General features: G+C 40.1%; 1 protein-coding gene and 1 long non-coding RNA gene across 4 annotated transcripts in view; one reads left to right on the top strand and one right to left on the bottom strand.

Moving 5' to 3' along the window:
- The window catches only part of LOC134349562 (uncharacterized), a 49359-nt gene extending 42406 nt beyond the window's left edge, over positions 1 to 6953 (bottom strand). For 2 of the 3 annotated variants that reach the window (XR_010018711.1, XR_010018710.1), the window contains exon 1: positions 2536 to 6953. This is a non-coding gene — a long non-coding RNA (uncharacterized LOC134349562). Of the gene's footprint in view, positions 1 to 2293; positions 2360 to 2535 lie in introns of those variants that run through there. The other variant, XR_010018709.1, reaches the window with a different exon arrangement.
- LOC134349560 (zinc finger protein 729-like) lies at positions 2352 to 10563 on the top strand. The gene is made up of 2 exons (XM_063054071.1): positions 2352 to 2467; positions 6971 to 10563. Exon 2 carries the CDS (start codon positions 7198 to 7200, stop codon positions 9352 to 9354), a length of 2157 nt encoding a protein of 718 aa, XP_062910141.1. The 5' UTR covers positions 2352 to 2467; positions 6971 to 7197; the 3' UTR covers positions 9355 to 10563.
- The last annotated feature ends 8877 nt before the right edge of the window (positions 10564 to 19440 follow it).

The raw sequence follows: 19440 nt of genomic DNA, 5'->3' as shown, positions 1-19440 counted from the left end.
AGGTAGCTCTTTTTATGCACTGTTGCTTGCTGATTAGTCACTCCTCAAATCAGAAAAACTGCCATGAAACTCTGCCTTCAAAATTCTCGATCTTCACCCTGATTAAAAAGTAGCTCCTTTCTCACACCCCTGGCTTTGTTGAGCACCTGTACTCCATCTGCCAAAAGTGGAACTTCCCAGTGGCCAAACATGTTAATTCCAATTCCCATTCCAACATGCTGGTCTATAGCCACCTCTTGTGTCAAAATGAGGCTACACTCAGGATGAAGGAGCAACACAAGGGTAGCCACATGATGGCATGAGTATTGATTTCTCCTACAGGTAGAAAAGAATTCCCTTCCCCTCCATTCTTCTTGTATTCCCCACTCTGGCCTCTTCCCTCTTCTCACCTACCTATCACCTCCTCCTGTATCCCCTCCTCCTTCCCTTTCTCCCATGGTCCACTCTCCTATCAGAATATTTTTTCTCCAGCCTTATATTGCATTCTAGCTTTCCTCCTTCCTTTCCTACCTTTTTTATTCTGGTGTCTTCCCCTTCCTTTGCAGTTCTGAAGAAGGGTCTTGGCCTGAAACATTGACGGTTTAATCATTTCCGTAGATGCTACCTGACTTGCTGAGTTCCTCTAGCATTTTGTGTGTGTTGCTTTGGATTTCCAGCATCTGCAGGCTTCCTTGAGTTTATAATCTTTAGCCTCCATTTTAGCCCCAAGTTTCTTGTCCACTGGCACTGCTCTTGGCAGAGGAGAACTACACTGGACTTAACAATAAGCTAACCAAGTCATGTTAAAACCCAAGCAGCTTTCATGAGAAGTCTTAAATTTACAACAGACCAACAAACAGGAGCTGCGTCTCTAGTTTAGAAAATGGTGCATAAGAAATACTGTATATTATCAGCACAGGATCAGCCATGCTTATGTCCAAAATAAAAAGCCATAGGAATCTCAAAACAAAAAATGCCCAGTTTTCCCTTTCATCCCTAAAATAATGTTTCCTCTGCACAAATCTGAGTGTGTATTTTGAGGGGGGGGGGAGAAGAGGGAAAAAATCAGTGACAAAACAATCTTGTAACCAATATTCATAATTATTTAAGATATGGAAAGCTATTTCATCCATTCTCCCATTTACATGTAACATTCACAGGACCGAAAGAAGCTGCAGAAGGTTGTAGATCTAGTCAGCTCCATCTTGGGCACTAGCCTACAAAGTACCCAGGACATCTTTAGGGAGCGGTGTCTCAGAAAGGAACTGTCTGTTATTAAAGACCTCCAGCACCCAGGGCATGCCCTTTTCTCACTGTTACCATCGGGTAGGGGGTACAGAAGCCTGAAGGCATTCAGTGATTCAGGAACAGCTTCTTCCCCTCTGCCATCCGATTTCTAAACGGATTTTGAAGCTTTGGACACTACCTCACTTTTTTTTAAAATACAGTATTTCTGTTTTTGCACTTTCAAATAATCTATTCAATATACATAATTGATTTACTTGTTCACTTATTGTTTTATTTTATTTATTATTTTCCCTCTCTGCTAGGTTATGTATACATTGAACAGATTTCACGTCACATGCCAGTGATAATAAACCTGATTCTGATTCAGATTCTCTCCACAGATGGTGCCAGATCTGCATGGTACTGCAAACTAATGATAATGGCCATAAATTCTGCTGTGTGGATGGACAACACATCCTTTTCCCCACCTCAACAATAAACCGGGGGATAAATATTACAGAGCCCACCTGGTTATTAGTTGGACAAAAAGGAAAAATACTGCTGCCATAATTGATCACCCTCTCATCACCCACAAGAACCTATCCCCCAATAATGTCAAATCAATTCCCACATCTGTAAATTTCCACTGTGGAACTCCCAGCTAGGCTACAGTTGGGCTAATCTACAAATCTCTAAATCCATACAGTATTTCTGCACATATTCCCCAATTATCTGCTCAAAACATTTACCAACTCTGCTAGTATATTCCCAACAATCCATTAAAGCAGAACACGTCAAATGGGATACCCCCCCCCCCCACTCTACTACGGAAGTCCAGTATGCAAGCCTCAATTCTTCTATCCCCAGATCATGAGGTATCTCGTCTAGTTTAACCCCAGTACATGCCTAGGTGTGGTCTGGAGTGCTCTACCACAGGTTATAGGTGCATTGGCCTGTAGAACAACCAAACTCTTTAAAACTGAACGAGCTACCTTGCCATAAATCATACAGCCATAATCCAGGCAAGAACGCGACAAATTATCAAAAGAACACTCCTAAAAGACATGCAATCTCAGCTCAAACTGACTCCTTATCTTTGTCGGCGCGGCCTTGTGACGGAGCGCCCAAGCGCTGCTCCGCCCCCAGCCCCGCCTGCTCATCTAGCGCAGCTTTCGGCACAGGCTGACTCGGGCAAGTCCCGCTTCGCTTCGACCACCTGACCCTGCTCATGAGCTAGGGCCGAAAGGTGGACGGCGGCAAGGTGAGCAAATCCCGAAGGAGGGTTTTCGGTCCGAGGGCATCGGCCCCGGATCCTTCTCCCTCGCCTACCAGTTCGCTGCTCCCCGCCGACGGCAGCAACATGGCGCCCTCCTCCCTTCTTGTTCGGCCTGGTCGCTCGTTGCAGACGTGAAGTTAAACGACGAGCGCATAGGCCTGGGTAACGGCGGCCGCGCTCGCTGCCCGCCCCATTGGTTAACCTGCCGCTGCTGTGCTGGGAGCTCCTATAAAACTGAGCCGCCGGCGCGGCGCAGTGCGGCAGGAAGCGGGCCCATTGTAAGACTAGGAGTTAAAAGACTGCGCGGGCAGCCGGGGCTATTGGGGAGAAATCTTAGCCAGAAGATTTCCAGTACGGCCACATGATAGTTAGAAATGACGGAGAGTTTGTAAAATTTGTATTCATGGCGTGCCCCGACATGTGTTGGCTATCTTATTTATTACTTTGTTTTGCAGTGTCTTTTTATATACACGGAACATTTTCTGTGAGCATAAGCAAACTGTAAAATGAAGGACTAGGATTTCCCGTCTTTGTGGCCCGGGAAAGAGTGCGTTTGTGCAAGTGGTTACAAAGTTATTTTTTATTTTAAAACTGGATATGGATTAAAGGGGCAATATATTTGTAATTTAGTAACACAATGAGTAAAGTTCAGAGAAGCTTTGGGCATATTGATTGAAATAGAGGTTAGGTTATAACGTGCCAAAAAGCATTGGAGGTGGAAAAGGTGCTGTAATTATTGAAATTATGCAATTTCTCCGCATCAAAATACATAATGCGATCACTTTGGGAGTATGGTAACAATGCATAGTAATGGAGGAAGAAGAGAGATCAATAACTTAGAGAATCAAAAAGGTGCTTCTTTGGGCATGGATACAACTTAAACATTTGTCTCCTGCGTGCGAAGGTCAATGTCACTGGATAGCTCGAATACCTCCTGAAGGGGAAGGGTGTAGAATAAGGGAGAGGGGGCTGTGGCTGGATGAGGAAGTGCAAGCATTTTAGAGAACTAGGAAAAATCTTAAAATACAGGGCAACAAAGTAATTGTTCCAGTGACACATGCTGACAAATACATAAGTAGGAAGATGGAGCAAATTCATGACTGGAGGACTAGCAAAAGAGGGAGTGCTTTAAATTTGAGGCTTTGGAGCTTCTCTGGGAGAGGTTGTTCCCTTGTGTAGTGCATCATTTCCTGAAAGTAGAAGCTTGCATGGTGCTTAGATAAGAAAGAACAAATCTATTAAAATGCAATGCAAAAGCAATTTAGCCTGATTCAGATGGAATACTCTACCAGCAGAAAGCTGAGAGTAGGACTGGGCTGGTGAACTAAAGTGGCAAGCTGCAACAAGTCCAGGGTTGCTCCTGCATTCTGAATAGTGATGTTCTTGCACTTTGCTTTTGGTCTTCCCAAAGCAGATGATACCAGGTTGTGAACATTTGAATTCATTGCACTCAGTTGGAGGAAGAGAAAATGAATTGCTACTTTCAGCTGGATAATTGGAAGGGAAAAGGTAAAAAAGACAGGTGTTGGATCCCCTGTAGTTGTATGAGAAAATAACAGATTTTCAGTGGTTGGTGGGACAGAAGACAGACAGACCATCAAGTCGCAAAGGGAATGGTTCTTGGGGAAATCTCATTTTAGGCACATAAGTTGTGATTGGTGCTGCATTAGATGTGAATGGTGGGAGGAGGGGGCACATGGAACTCTAGTTTTGCTCTGTGCAGGAGAGGGTTGCGACCAGACTTGCGGAGAATAAGTGAGATGTAATCACAGACCCTTATCAACTTCGGTAAAGGGAAACAACTTAATAAGGAGGAAAATCTCTCTAAAGTACCTGTGTGGTAATTCTCATCATTATAGCAAATATGATGGTGGCAGAAACAGGGAGAATGGAATAGTCCTTACAGAACACACAGCCAAAAGAAGTATAATTAAAATAGCTGTGTGAGTCAGTAGTTTTGGAAAAAAAAGTATTTGTTGCAGAAAGGGAGGAGAAGAGTCAGGGGCTATTTTGTGATGACAACAAGGTGAAAATTGGTAGGAAAAGTAAAATTTCAAGTTCCATATGAAAACAAGAACCAGCACCAGTGTAATAATGTGCTAGAAAACGATGTGAGAAACACAAACATCACACAGTGAGCTAGATGCTGGATCACTGGGGTTTCCAAATAATCAGATTATTGGAATCTTACTGTGTACCATTAAAATCTCACTTAGATTTGTGCAATACTGTTACATTTTGGGATATTTCACAACTGGACCAGTTCAAAAATACCAGATTCTTGTAGTTCTACTTATTTCCTTTGACTTTGGTGAAAACGGCACAAACTGTGCAGCTCGTGGAGAAAGGCTGAATCACCGACAGCAAGTTCAGCTTTTCTGCTTTTAAAAATGTGTTCACTAAAAAGATTCCCAAGATGCTGTTAGTTTCGTTTTGTAATGACAGTGGGACATTTTGGCCATCATCACATTTCTGAGCTTGTGTGGTTGCAACAGATCTCCATTTTAATGATTATCATGATGAAAAGTAGCCATTGTTATAATAATCTTAAGTACTAAAAAATATTTTCTGTATCCAGCACATCATTTTCGGTCCATCCTTCTGCCGTCATAACAGGGATAGGGTTCTCCTTGTCCTTAGCTACCACCCCACGAGCCTCTTGATCCAGCACATAATTCTTCACACCACACACACATACACACACAACATTCTATAGTGGTCACTCTCTACTTGACTCCCTTATCCACTCATCCATCCCCACCAATCTAACTCCTGGCACTATCCCTGTAAGCATAACAAGTTCTAGTATCACCTGCCCCAGTATCACCACTATTTAAGACCCCAAACAGTCCTTCCATGTGAGGCAAACAACAACTGTGAGTCTGTCAGAGTCATCAATTTGTATCTAGTGCAGCCCCCTGTACATTGGTGTGACCCAGCGTAGATTGAGGGACCACGTCATCAAGCACCTTTGCTTCGTCTGCCACAAAAGCCAGGATCTCCCAGAGGCAACCCATTTCAGTTCAACTTCCCATTCCGCCATGGCTGTCTCTACTATAATGACGAGGCCATACTCAGTTTGGAGGAAAAACACCTTGTATTCCATCTGGGTAGTCCCTAATGCAATGCACGAACATCAATTTCTCAAATTTCTGGTCATTTCTACCCTTCTCCTTTCTCTTAACATTCCTCATTCTGGGTTCTCTTCTCACCCCTTCTCCTCACCTGCCCTTGTTCCCCTCCTTCTCTTCCATGGTCCACTGTTTCCTCCTATTAGATTCCTCCTTCAGCTCCTTACCTTATCATCTCCCAGCTTCTTACATCATACCCCCTCACCTGGTCTCAACTAGTATCTGCCATCTTGTAATCCCTCCCTCCTCCCCCCAACCTTATTCTGGCTTCTTCCGCCTTCCTTTCCAACCCAGATGAAGGGTTTCAGCCCAAAACATCGATTGTTTATTCTCCTCCAGAGATGCTGCCTGACTTGCTGAGTTCCTCCAGCATTTTGTGTGTATTGGTCAAGATTTCGAGCATCTGCAGAATCTCTTATCTTTACCAAAATGTTTTGGTTATTTTCTTAACCTAGGTATCCTCTGAGGGTGTTCTTCCAAGTAAGCTGCTATCTTAATATCAGTGGCAAGTTTACCTTGTATATCCAAGAAACCGCTCTTTTAGAAATATTGGGAACTAAGATTTCAAAAGGATTTGGCAATCTAACCCTATCAAAATTCAGGGTTAAAAACACTGCACACTGGAATTTTCAACAAAAAAAAATCTCCAAAAAATGGGAAGAACTCAGCAGGTCAAGCAGCATCTATGGAGGGAAATCATGAAATAAACCTTTTGACACAGCATTTGCTACTTGATATTTTCTTTTTAAGTATTCTTTTTTTTTAATCCCTTTGAATTTTGCTTTGACTGGAATTATTAACAAATAAAATTGTTTAAACTGTAAGACGGTTTTTAACGTTGTAAGGAGAGAGAAAAAAAAACCCTGGTGTTATCTCCATTTTTATTTAGCTTGTTAACTTCAGTTCCAAAGTTGTGATGTCTCAGAAGAATGAAAAACTTCTTCCCTGTTTATTATTGTAACCATTTCCCTTCTTTATCCCACTAACTTCAGCTATCCATGAAGTTTTAATTCACTAATCACCCATATGGTGTGCTGATATAGTTGCTCAGCAACATTTTATAAACAAAGCAACACACAAAAAATGCTGGAGGAACTCAGCAGGTCGTGCAGCATCCATGGAAAAGTGTGAGCAGTTAACATTTTGGGCCGATACCCTACTTCAGGGCAAAAGTTGATTTTTGTTGGATGTTTTCCATAATAGTAAAGACCCTTTGGAGAAAAAAAAAGTATAGTACAGACTTAAAGCATGTTCTTGATCATTTGAACTTTTAAATAGCTATTGACCACCAATGGGTGACAATGATTTTGTAATGTCTTCTACAAAATAATGATTTTGTTTTGTTCCTGCCTTGTAGGTGAACATTTATCTCCCCATGCAAATCGGAGTACAATGTCCTTTATCCACTGTATCACCTAACAGGTGTATAGCTTGCTGTCTTAGAACTGTAAAAGCAGTACAACTTAATCATTTTTAAGCATATTCCCAAAGGACTTAGGAAACTATTCGCAATATTTAAAGAACAGAAAGAACATTCAAAAAGGAATACTCTCCAACGTGTTCAGTGTAATAAACTATTTCACTATGGATCCACAACTAACAGTGGTACATCATAAGGAGTTTGCAAACCAGAATGAAGAATGTGCTGCTGGGTTTAATAGTGAAGAAAAATTAGAAATTGAAACGTTAAATTACAATTCCAGAAATTTAACTTGTGTGCATTGTGATTTCACATATACTGATCATGAAATTTTGGAAAAGCACCTTAGTTCAATTCATCCTGAATTCTCTGATTTAACAAATATTGTGATTTATCAGAAAACTGCCAAATTGTTCCATTGTCAGTTGTGTTTCTTCACAAACAAAGTGTATAGTGATGTTTACAATCATGTTGCAAAGCAGCACCCAAAGTTGAGCAAAAGTGAAATAGCTTCCCAGATAAAAGAGCCAAGTGAAGGAACAGGCCGTGAAACAAACAAACAGCCACGAGCCACAAAGAGAAAACCAAAAGAATCCAAAGTGATTGAAAAAGGTAAGTCTACAAAAAGGAGAAGAAGAGGACGAAGAAAACGTACAGAAACAACTGTGAGCACCATTGAATTAAATCCTCCAAAGCCACCGGAGACAGGCTTGAGTGCAGTTGAAGGACAGCCTGTTAAGAGAAAACCTGGAAGACCAAAGCGTAAAGTAGAAGAAACAAAAACTGATTTAAACTGTTCAAAATGTGGAATTCGGTTTGGCAGTCTTAATGAACTAAATGTCCATAATTGTCAGAAGAAAAAGATGAAAGATTCTAACACTCCACCATTTGATTTTGAGCATTCCGAATACAGTGGTCGATACTCAACTCAGTACGGATCCACCCGTAAATCTGCAGTTTCAAATATCAATTCTAAAGAGCCAGCAGGTTTGAATAAATCTGAGAAGTCAGCAGTTTTGAGTAATCCTGAGAAACTGACCATTTCAAATAATCCTGCAGATAATGCCGTTCCAAATAACCTCAATGAATTGACAAATTCAACTAATGCCAAAAACCTGACAACTTCACAAGATTCAGCAGAGACATCTGAAGAAAAAAATTATGTGAAAAGTTTACATGAAAATGTTAAGTATGTCAGAGGAACCTTTTTCTGTAATTCTTGTAAATTCCATTGTAAAAGCAAAAGTAGTGCCCTGTATCATGTTGTAAGAGTACATGACAAGCCTTATCCATATAAATGTGGTGAATGTGGAAGATGCTTTGTTATGGACAAGGAGCTTCAAAGGCATATGTCAGTTCATACTGGAGAAGCTTACTACAAATGTTCTAAATGTGATTTTGAATCCGATTATGCCAGAGCATTTAAGAATCATGAAAAGCAGTGTACTGCTCAACAGAGAGAAGATAATTATTCAGAAAACACTGATGCTAAGAAACAACAGAGTACAGTACAAGACGTAAAGTCAATCAGTTCAGAACCGCCTTCAATCGAGCCTCTCAGTTTTGGTAAGGAAGAACTACAACCACAGGAAAAGTCTGTGTCAAAAGTGGAATCTTCAGAAACTGTTTTATCAGCAGAAGGTAAATGTGTAGAGCTGAGTGCTGACCAGATTCAGGGCTCAAATTTGCAATGTTTGAAAACAGAAGAGCCTACGGTAGCTCCTCAACAAGATACTGCATCTTTAAAAGAGATCATATCTTGTCTTGAATGTGGAAAAACATTCGAAGAACAGGACATGTACCAAAAGCACAAAGTTCTGCATGCAGTACAAAAGCCACTAATTTCTGAGTTCACTCGTGATGGATCAGTATCAAGTGATGTGGAAAAAAATACGGAAAGAAAAACTTTCAGTTGCATTCCTTGCAATATCAAGTATCAAAGTGAAGAGGATTTACAGCACCATCTGAATATTCATAAACCAAATACTGAAGGCAAAAACTTTAACTGTGAGATCTGTAGTGCCAGATTTGAAAAACAAATTGATTTGCGTGATCATCTAAAAATACACAAACAAAATATTTCAAAGACTAATCAAGCTAATATGGCTGATAACCGAACACTTTATAAATGTCATTACTGCCCTTACAGCACTTACCTCTTTGTAAATTACATTGGACATGTCAAGATAGCGCATTCAAATGAATTTCCTATCCATTGCACATCCTGCGGAGATGGATTTCAGCTTCCAGGTGAACTAAGAAAACATAAATGTCAGCAGAGTCAAAGTGGCAGTGTAATATCTAATCAGGGAGATGAATAAAGTTTTTAATATAAAAATGTTAAAATGGAGTGGTATTCTAATTCCCAGTACGAATATTCCTTTTGTGCGTAAATAATTTTAAATACATATTTTCAATTTGAAGAAGGTGATCTGGATAAGGGACACATGGTGAAGCGTGGTTCAATTCTGGATATCAGTATTGTTTAAAGTCTTAGTGTTGTGAGGCTCTGTCATAAATAAACCTTACATGATTTTAAAATGTGGTCATTTACTAGTGCCCTTCATTTCTTGTGTACGCCTTTAATATTGGGATGTACCGTATTTCTGGCTGATTACTGAGGGAATATGTAACCTACAAGTATTTAATAGCATTTTTCATCTCTGACTGGACTTTTGCACATAGAAGTAATGGAAGAACAATGTACCCTTGGTTATAAGCGATGCATTGCTGGACTGAAGAATTCTTAGTCTGAGCAATGCATCTTAGCAATTGCATTAACTACTTCTTTCAACTCATGAAAATTTAGTTAGCATTTTTATTGATTGCTGAGACGTCATTTCAGTGCTTACTTAAGCCTAGTGGCAAATTACAAATTTCCTATTCTTGTGTTCTCTGTGCAGTTGATTAGTAATTCTGTTTAACTAGATAGATAAACTTGGAATATCATGCTTTTTTTGTTGTAGAGACAAAACCTAGAAAAAAACTTCTTTTCATATTATTAGGAAAAGGAAATGTAATATTTTGTTTCTGCTGTATCCTAACATGCTGTACAATGTGTGACTGTTAAAATACTTTAATTAAATTAGCTTAAAATTCCTTCTGGCTTTAGCAGGTTGTTCGTAAGCCTGTAACTACCAAGTGAGTTTGTCAATGGAATTTCCGTTTCCACTAGTAACATAGGTATTTGCTTATTGTACAGATTTTTAATTTTGTGTTGATGTCTGTTAGCTCACTATTGTAATTAGTGAAGGGTTATATTAGGTTAACTTTGTTTTTAACAACAAATTATAGTTTAAATTTTTGTGTATACTAACAGTATTAGCCATCTACTAATGAGAATTTGGTGCTGAATATTTCTGAGATTATTTCAGTGTATTATTGGCTTTTTGTTAGCTTTGTCCATTCAACTATCAATATGTCTTGCAGTACTTTTTGTAAGTAAATGGGTAACCTTTAACATCAAAAATCCAGATGATTAATGTTTTGATAATCTGTTTTGTTAATGTAATAAAATATTAAACATTGTAGCAATGTGTTTTAATTTAATCAATGATATAATATTTGAATCTTAGAAAATTTATGGTACAGAATCCCTTTCTGTCTATGCTGGTCAAGAGTTCACCAATCTAATCTCACCTTCCAGTGCCAGATCCACCATTCTACAGATCACATCTCTGATGTCAATAGTTTTCATTTAATTGCTAATGATTAAGAGTAGATGGGATGGTAATTAGAATTGATTTCAGTAATTTGCCTGCCCTTGAAGTTAAATTAATAATTCTGCAATTATCTGGTTTGTTCTTTCGTCTGTATTTTTTTTAAACTGCAATGTGAGCAGCTTTCCAATTCTGTGGTACTATATATTAGCTAGAAAGCTTTGAAAAAATGTAGTAAGGGCCTAGATAGTTTCTTTTAATACTTTTAATGTCTTTGTATATACAGTTGCAAGAAAAAGTTTGCAAACCTTTGCAATTACCTGGTTTTCTGCATTGATTAGTCATAAAATATGGTTTGATCTTCATCTAAGTCACGATAATAGACAAACACAATCTACCTAAACTAATGACACACAAACAATTGCACTTTTCATATCTGTATTGAATACATTGTTTAATCATTCACAGTCCAGACTGGAAAAAGTGTGTGAGCCCTTGAATTAATATCTGGTAGAACCTCCTTTAGCAGCAGTAACCTCCAAACATTTCCTGTAGCTGCTGATCAGACCTGAACAAAGGTTCTCCATTCCTCCATACAAAACTGTTTTAGTTCATCAATATTTCTGGGATACTTTGCATGTACAGTGCTCTTCAGGTCATGCCACAGCATCTCAAATGGGTTAAGGTTTGGACTCTGACATTCCAAAACACAAATTGTCATCTTTTTAAACCATTCTGTTGATTTACTCTTGTGTTTCAGATTATTGTCTTGTTGCAGCATCCAACTTCTATTAATGACGTTCCAACTGATACTCTCCTGTAAAATGTCTTGATACAATTTTGAATTCATTGTTCCCTTAACGACTGCAAGCTATCCAGGCCCTGAGGCTGCAAAACAGCCCCAAACCATGATGCTCTTTCCAACATGGTTCACAGTTTGGATGAGGTTTTTGTGTTGGTATATAGCATCCTTCTTCCTCCAAACATGTAGGTGTGCATTTCTGCCAAAAAGTTCAACTTTTATCTCATCTGTCCACAGAGTATTGTCCCAGGACATCCTGGTGGTCTTTTGCAAACTTGAGAAGTGCAGCAATGTTTTTTTGGGGGGGTGAGTGTTGTCCTTCCATGAACACCATTCTTGTTAAATGTTTTTCCACATAACAGAGACTTCAGTAAGTTCTAGAGATTTTCTACAGGGCTTTTGCTGTTATAAGACCATAAGATATAGGAGCAGAATTAGGCATCTGACCCATCGAGTCTGCTCTGCTACTCAATCATGGCTGATCATTTTTTCTCCTCCTAAACCCCAGTTCCTGGCCGCCTCCCCGTAACCTTTGATGCCATGTCCAATCAAGAACCTATCAATCTCTGCCTTAAAATACACTCAATGATCTGGTCTCCGCAGCTGAATGTGGTAACAAATTCACCACCCTTTGGCTAAGGAAATTTCTCCGCATCTCTGTTTTGAAAGAACGCCCCTTTATCCTGAGGCTGTGCCCTCTTGTCCTAGACTCTTCCAACATGGGAAACATCCTTTCCACATCTACTCTGTCTAGGCCTTTCAACACTCAAAAGGTTTCAATGAGATCCCCCTCGTACTAAATTCCAGCGAGTACAGACCCAGAGCCATCCAACATTCCTTGTATGATAACCTTTTCATTCCTGGAATCATCTTGTGAACCTCCTGGACCCTCTTGAATGCCAGCACATCTTTTCTAAGACGAGGAGCCCAAAACTGTTCACAATACTCAAGGTAAGGCCTCAGCATTACATCCTTGCTCTTGTATTCAAGACCTCTTGAAATGAATGCTAACATAGCATTTGCCTTCCTCACCACGGACTCAACCTGCAAGTTACTTTTAGGGTGTTCTGCACAAGGACTTCCAAGTTCCCCTGCATCTCAGATTCCTGGATTTTCTACCCATTTAGAAAATGGCACATTTATTTCTACTACCAAAGTGCCTGACCATGTATTTTCCAACATTTTCCACTTTCTTGCCCATTCTCCTAACCTGTCTTAAGTCCTGCTACCTACCTGTTTCCTCAACACTACCTGCCGCTTCACCAATCTTTGTATCATCTGCAAACTTAGCAACAAAGCCATCTATTCCATCACTGATACACAGCAAAAATACTAATACTAGCGGAATAAAAATACTAGCAGAACATTACTAGTCACTGGCAGTCAACCAGAGAAGGATCCTTTTATTCCTATTTGCTGCCTCCTACCAATCAGCCAATGCTCTGACCACATTAGTAACTTTCCTGTAATATCATGGACTCTCAACTTGGTAAGCAGCCTCATTGTAGCACCCTGTCAAAGGCCTTCTGAAAGTCCAAATATACAACATCCACAGCATCCCCTTTATTTATCCCACTTTTAATCTCCTCTAAGAATTCCAACAGATTGATCAGGCAGGATTTTCTCTGAAGGAAACAATGCTGGCTTTGTACTATCTTGTCCTGTGTCACCAAGTACTCCATCACCTCATCCTTAACAATTGACTCTTAACATCTTCCCAACCGCTGAGGTCAGGCTAACTGGTCTATAATTTTGTTTCTGCTGCCTTCCTCCTTTCTTAAAGAGTGGAGTAACATTTGCAATTTTCCAGTCCTCTGGCACCACACCAGAGTCCAATGATTTCTGAAAGATCATTTCTAATGCCACCACAATCTCTAATGCTACCTCGGTCAGAACCCTAGGGTGCAGTTCCTCTGGTCCTTATGACCTATGTACCTTTAGGTCTTTCAGTATTTTGAGCACCACCTCTATTATAATAGTAACTGCACCCACTTCTCTTCCTTCACACACAACAACATCAGGCATACTGCTAGTGTCCTTCATGGTGAAGACTGATGCAAAATACTCATTTAGTCATCAGCCATCTCCTTGTCCCCCGTTATTATTCCTCCTGCCTCATTTTCTAGCAGTACAATAGCCACTCTCATTTTTAACGTACTTGAAAAAACTTTTACTATCCACTTTGATATTATTTGTTAGCTTGCTTTCATATTTCCTCTTCCCTTCTAATGATTTTTTTAGTTGTTCTCTATAGGTTTTTAAAAATTTCCCAATCCTCTATCTTCCCACTAATTTTTGTTTTGTTGTATGCCCTTTCTTTTGCTTTTACAATAGATTTGACTTCCCTTCTCAGCCATGGTTATACTATTTTACAATTGGAGTATTTCTTCATTTTTGGAATACATATGTCCTGCACCTTCCTCATTTTTCCCAGAAATAACATACCATTGCTGCTCTGCTGACACCCCTGCAGCAGCTCCTTCCAATTTACTTTGGCCAATTCCTCTCTCAGAACACAGCAAGCCTGGTGTAGAGTGTAACTTCTGAATGACACATTAACCCAACCACCAGTAAGTTACCTCACAATGCAGTAAAAGCTCTTTGGATCCAGTATACACAACACTTTGAAGTTTCTTAATGTCAGATTCGAGTGTTGACTGCAAATATGACTGCTGGTACATCGTTTCTACCAACTGGTCCTTTAAATGAGCAATTTCCTGCTGGAGACTTATGGCTTCCTCTTCGAGACCACTGTAAGTTTTGAACAGCTGCTGATTCTTGCTTCCCACTAAAATCTCAGAGAGTCTGATAGTAGAGGCATCATCCTTGGGTTCTTTTTCACCTCCTTCAGCATTGCAAGTTAGACCATAAGACATGAGAGCAAAGTTAGGCCATTCAGCCCATCGAGTCTGCTCTGCTATTCCATCATGGCTGATCTCAGATCCCACTCTACCCCAATTACCTGCCTTCTCACCATATCTTTTCATGCCCTGACTGCTCAGGAAATGATCAACTTCTGCCTCAAAAATAGGCACAGACTTGACCTCCACTACAACCTGTGGCAGAGCATTCCACAGATTTACTATGAGGGGTGATTGATAAGTTCGTGGCCTAAGGTAGAACGAGTCAATTTTAGAAAACCTAGCACATTTATTTTTCCTACATTTACACACTTAGTCCAGTGGTCGTGGAGCATACAGATCCCTTCTTTGTAGAAGTCGGCATCTTGGACCTCCAGAAGTGGCCCATAGCTGGGGTGATTGATAAGTTTGTGGCCTACGATAGAAGGAGATGACTTATTAACTTCAAACTTTCTGCATTGTCACAAAGTTGAACTGCACGTGCATGTAACGAGAGCTGTATAACTCATCTCCTTCTACCGAAGGCCACGAACTTATCAATCACTCCTACTGTGGGCCACCTGGAGGTCCAAGATGCTCTCATTACATGCACTTGCAGTTCAACTCTTCGAGTGAAAATGCAGAAAGTTCAAAGTTAATAACTCATCTCCTTCTACCTTAGGCCACGAACTTATCAATCATCCCTGCTGTGGACCACTTCTACAAAGAAGGGATCCGTATGCTCCACGACCGCTGCACTAAGTATGTACATGTAGGAGGGGACTATGTTGAAAAATAAATGTGCTAGGTTTTCTGAAATTGACTCCTCCTACATTAGGCCACGAACTTATCAATCACCCCACGTACTCTGGTTAAAAAAAATTCCTCCTTACCTCTGTTCTAAAAGGTCGCCCCTCATTTTTTTTATTAATAGTTTTTTATTGCAACACCAACAAATTACATTCAATACAACAAGTTGCCAATTACATTTTGACTGTTCAACCCAGTCACCCCCCCAACCTTTGCCCCTCATTTTTGAGGTTGTGCCCTCTAGTTCTGGATAACCACATGATTCTTGCTGAATGGTCTTAGCCCAAAATATTGACTACCTTTTTCCTTAGATGCTGCCTGGCCCGCTGTGTTCCTCCAGCAGCTTGTGCGTATTGCTTGGATTTCAGCATCTGCCGATTTTCTCTTGTTTGTCAGTAACCTGACTTCTTGTGTGTGTGTTTTTTAGAGGTGGGGCACCTCTGCAACCCAATCTCCAATCTCATCTCATTGATTGGAACTTTTGGAGGAGGTGTGAACTGTACCAAAGGGACAGGTTGCACCTGAACCCGGGGGGAACCAATATGCTCGTGGGCAAGTTTGTTTTAGCTGTTGGGGAAGGTTTAAACTAACTTGGGAGGAGGGAGTGGGAACCAGAATGAAGGGACTCAAGATGGGATGGATGGTAAAAAATTAAAGATGGCGTGCAGTGGGACTGTCAGGAAGGGCAGGCTGATAGATGATGGGGAAAAATGTAGCCAGCAAGGTGAGTATCGGTGCATTAGGGATGCAAGATCAGAAAGGGTAGCAAATACAGCACTCAATGTGTTATATCTCAATGCATGGAGTATAAGAAATGAGGTGGATGATCTTGTGGCACTATTATAGATTGTCAGGTATGATGTTGTGGTCATCACTGAATCATGGTTGAAAGATGGTTGTCATTGGGAACTGAATATTCAAGGTACGTGTATCAGAGGGATAGGAAGGTAGACAGAGCGGGTGGCGTGGCTCTGCCGGTAAAGGATGGCATCAAATCATTAGAAAAATGTGACATAAGATTGTGGGTTGAGTTAAGAAACTGCAAGGGTAAAACGATCCTGATGGCAGATATGTACAGGCCTCCCAACATACAACAGGAAATAGAAAAGGTGTGTCAAAAGGGCAATGTTATGATAGTCATGGGAGATTTTAACATGCAGATCGATTGGGAAAATCAGGTTGGTAATGGATCTCAAGAGAGTGAGTTTGTTGAATGGTAGCTTTTAAGAACAGCTTGTCATTGAGCCTACTAGGGACCCCTGACAAAGCTATATTGGATTGGGTGTTATGTAATGAACTGATTAGGGAGCTTAAGATAAAAGAACCCTTAGAAGCCAGTGATCACAATATAATTGAGTTCAATTTGATTTTTGACAGGGCGAAAGTAAAATCTGACGTGGCAGTATATGAAAGCAAGCTAGCAAATGATATCAAAGTGGATAGTAAAAGATTTTTCAAGTATGTAAAAAAAAAGAGATGAGAGTGGATATAGGACTACTAGAAACAAGGCTGAGAAATAATAATGGGACAAGTAGAAGACAGATGAACTAAATGAGTATTTTGCATCAGCCTTCACTGTGGAAGACACTAGTGGTGTGCCAGATGTAGTGTGTGAAAGAAGAGAAGTGAGTGCAGTTACTATTAGAAGGGAGAAGGTGCTCAAAAAGCTGAAAGACCTAAGGGTACATAAGTCACCCGGACCAGATGAACTGCACCCTAGGGTTTTGAAAGAGGTAGCATTAGAGATTGTGGAGGCATTAGCAAAGATCTTTCAAAAATCATTGGACTCTGGCTTGGTGCCAGAGGACTGGGAAATTGCAAATGTTACTCCACTCTTTAAGAAAGGAGGAAGGCAGCAGAAAGGAAATTATAGACCAGTTATCCTGACCTCAGTGGTTGGGAAAATGTTAGAGTCAATTGTTAAGGATGAGGTGATGGAGTACTTGGTGACACAGGACAAGATAGTACAAAATCAGCATTGTTTCCTTCAGAGAAAATCCTGTCTGATGAAGCTGTTGGAATTCTTAGAGATTACAAGTAGGATACATAAAGGGGATGCTGTGGATGTTGTATATTTGGACTTTCAGAAGGCCTTTGACAGGGTGCTACAATGAGGCTGCTTACCAAGTCAAGAGTCCATGGTATTACAGGAAAGTTACTAAAGTGGTCAGAGCATTGGCTGGTTGATAGGAGGCAATGAATAGAAATAAAAGATCCTTGTCTGGTTGGCTGCCAGTGACTAGTGGTGTTCTGCAGGGGTCGGTGTTGGGGCTGCTTATATTTTTGCTATATTTAGATGATGGAATAGATGGCTTTCTTGCCAAGTTTTCAGATGATACAAAGATTGATGAAGGAAACAGGTAGGCTGCAGAAGGACTTAGACAGGTTTGAAGAATGTGCAAGAAAGTGGAAAATGAAGCACAATGTTAGAAAATACATGGTCATGCACTTTGGTAGTAGAAATAAATATGCAGACTGTTTTCCAAATGGAGCAAAAATCCAAAAATCTGAGATGCAGAGGGACTTGTGAACACCCTAAAGGTTAACATGTAGGTTGAGTCAGTGGTGAGGAAGGCAAATGCGATGTTAGCATTCATTTCAGGAGGTCTAGAATACGAGAGCAAGCTTTATAAGGCACTGGTGAGGCCTCACCTTGAGTATTGTGAACAGTTTTGGGCTGCTTATCTAAGAAAAGATGTGCTGGCATCGGAGAAGGTTCAGAGGAGGTTCACAAGGATGAATCTGGAAATGGAACAGTTATCACACGAGGAATATTGGATGGCTGTGGGTCTGTATTCATTGGAATTTAGAAGGATGGGGGAGGTGTCTCATAGAAACTTTTCAAATGTTGAAAGGCTTAGACAGAGTAGATGTGGAAAGGATGTTTCCCATGGTGGGGGAGTCTACGACAAGAAGGCACTCTCAGGATAGAGGGGTGTCCGTTTAAAACAGAGATGCGAACAACTTTCTTTAGTCAGAGCGTAGTGTACTTGTGGAATTTGTTACCACTTGCATCTGTGGAGGCCAGGTCGTTGGTTGTATTTAAGGCAGAGATTGATATTTTCTTGATTGGACATGGCATCAAAGGTTACAGCGAGAAGGCCAGGGAATGGAGTTGAGGAGGGGGATAAAGGATCAGCCTTGATTGAATGGTGGAGCAGGCTCAATGATCCAAATGGCCTAATTCTGCTCCTTATGTCTTAAGGTCTTATGGTCTTATTACCCCAGAGGTTCACATACTTCTTTGACCTTAGACTGTGATTGTTTAAATGGTGTACTCAGTACGAGAAGAAGTACAGTTGCTTGTGTATTATTAGTTTATGCAGATTGTATTATTTGTCTATTATTGTGCCTTAGATGAAGATCAGACCACATTTTATGAGTAATTAATGCAGAAAACCAGGTAATTGCAAAGGGTTCACAAACTTGTTCTTGCAGCAGTACTTGGACATGTTGAATTACTGCTTTCAAAGATTCAAATTGTTTAATATTTCCTTGCTTGCTATTTTTATTCCATTGATATTACAAACACATCCTTAATCAGAATATCACCATTTTACCCCTCTTCTGAAAATAACCTTGAAGTCTTAATTTGAAACCTTACCCACAATCCCCAACTAGTTATCTTTTCAGTCTCTAAAGAGTTGTGATTATTTTTGCAATGTTACCCTCTTTCATTTTATATATTGATAAAAATGTTAGGATTTCCTTTGAATTTATTTCATAGTATTTTCACATCCCCACTACTTTTTTCCTACTTTCCCTTTTAATTGCACTCTTAAATTTTGAATCATTATTATTTTATCTTTGTGCTTTTTTGTAGTTGCCAAATGTAACTGAATTATGACCACTCCTACAAAATAAAATGCTTTTGCCACCTTCATTTCCAAAAACTAAATACTGAATTGTACATGCCCTCTACCTTTTTGTTGGTCTTGGTACCTATCCAGGTTTTATTCAACTCCCTGTAATGTGTGAATAGGTTAGTTGACTACTGAAAAATATCCATACTATAGATAAGTAACAACAAAAAATTAAAGAAAGCTGATGGGCATATTTAGGGTAAAAAGATGTAGGTTATAGGAAAATGAATGTAGTAACTGGGCTCTGCTTGAAGTTTGAACTTTGATGTCCCCTGGCTTGTCCTTGCAACCCTTCTTAAATAAAGGCATGTTAGCCATACTCCAGTCTTCCAGTGCAAAAATCCCTGCCACTCCCCATCAATTACTTCCCTTGTACCTCTAGGATACACTTAGTCAGGCTGTGGGGATCTAGCCACCTCCTTGGGCCTCAATA

This window comes from Mobula hypostoma, chromosome 7 (assembly GCF_963921235.1).
Source record: "Mobula hypostoma chromosome 7, sMobHyp1.1, whole genome shotgun sequence".
In the NCBI taxonomy this organism is placed as follows: Eukaryota; Metazoa; Chordata; class Chondrichthyes; order Myliobatiformes; family Myliobatidae; genus Mobula; species Mobula hypostoma.
This window is presented reverse-complemented; position numbering and strand designations above follow the sequence as displayed.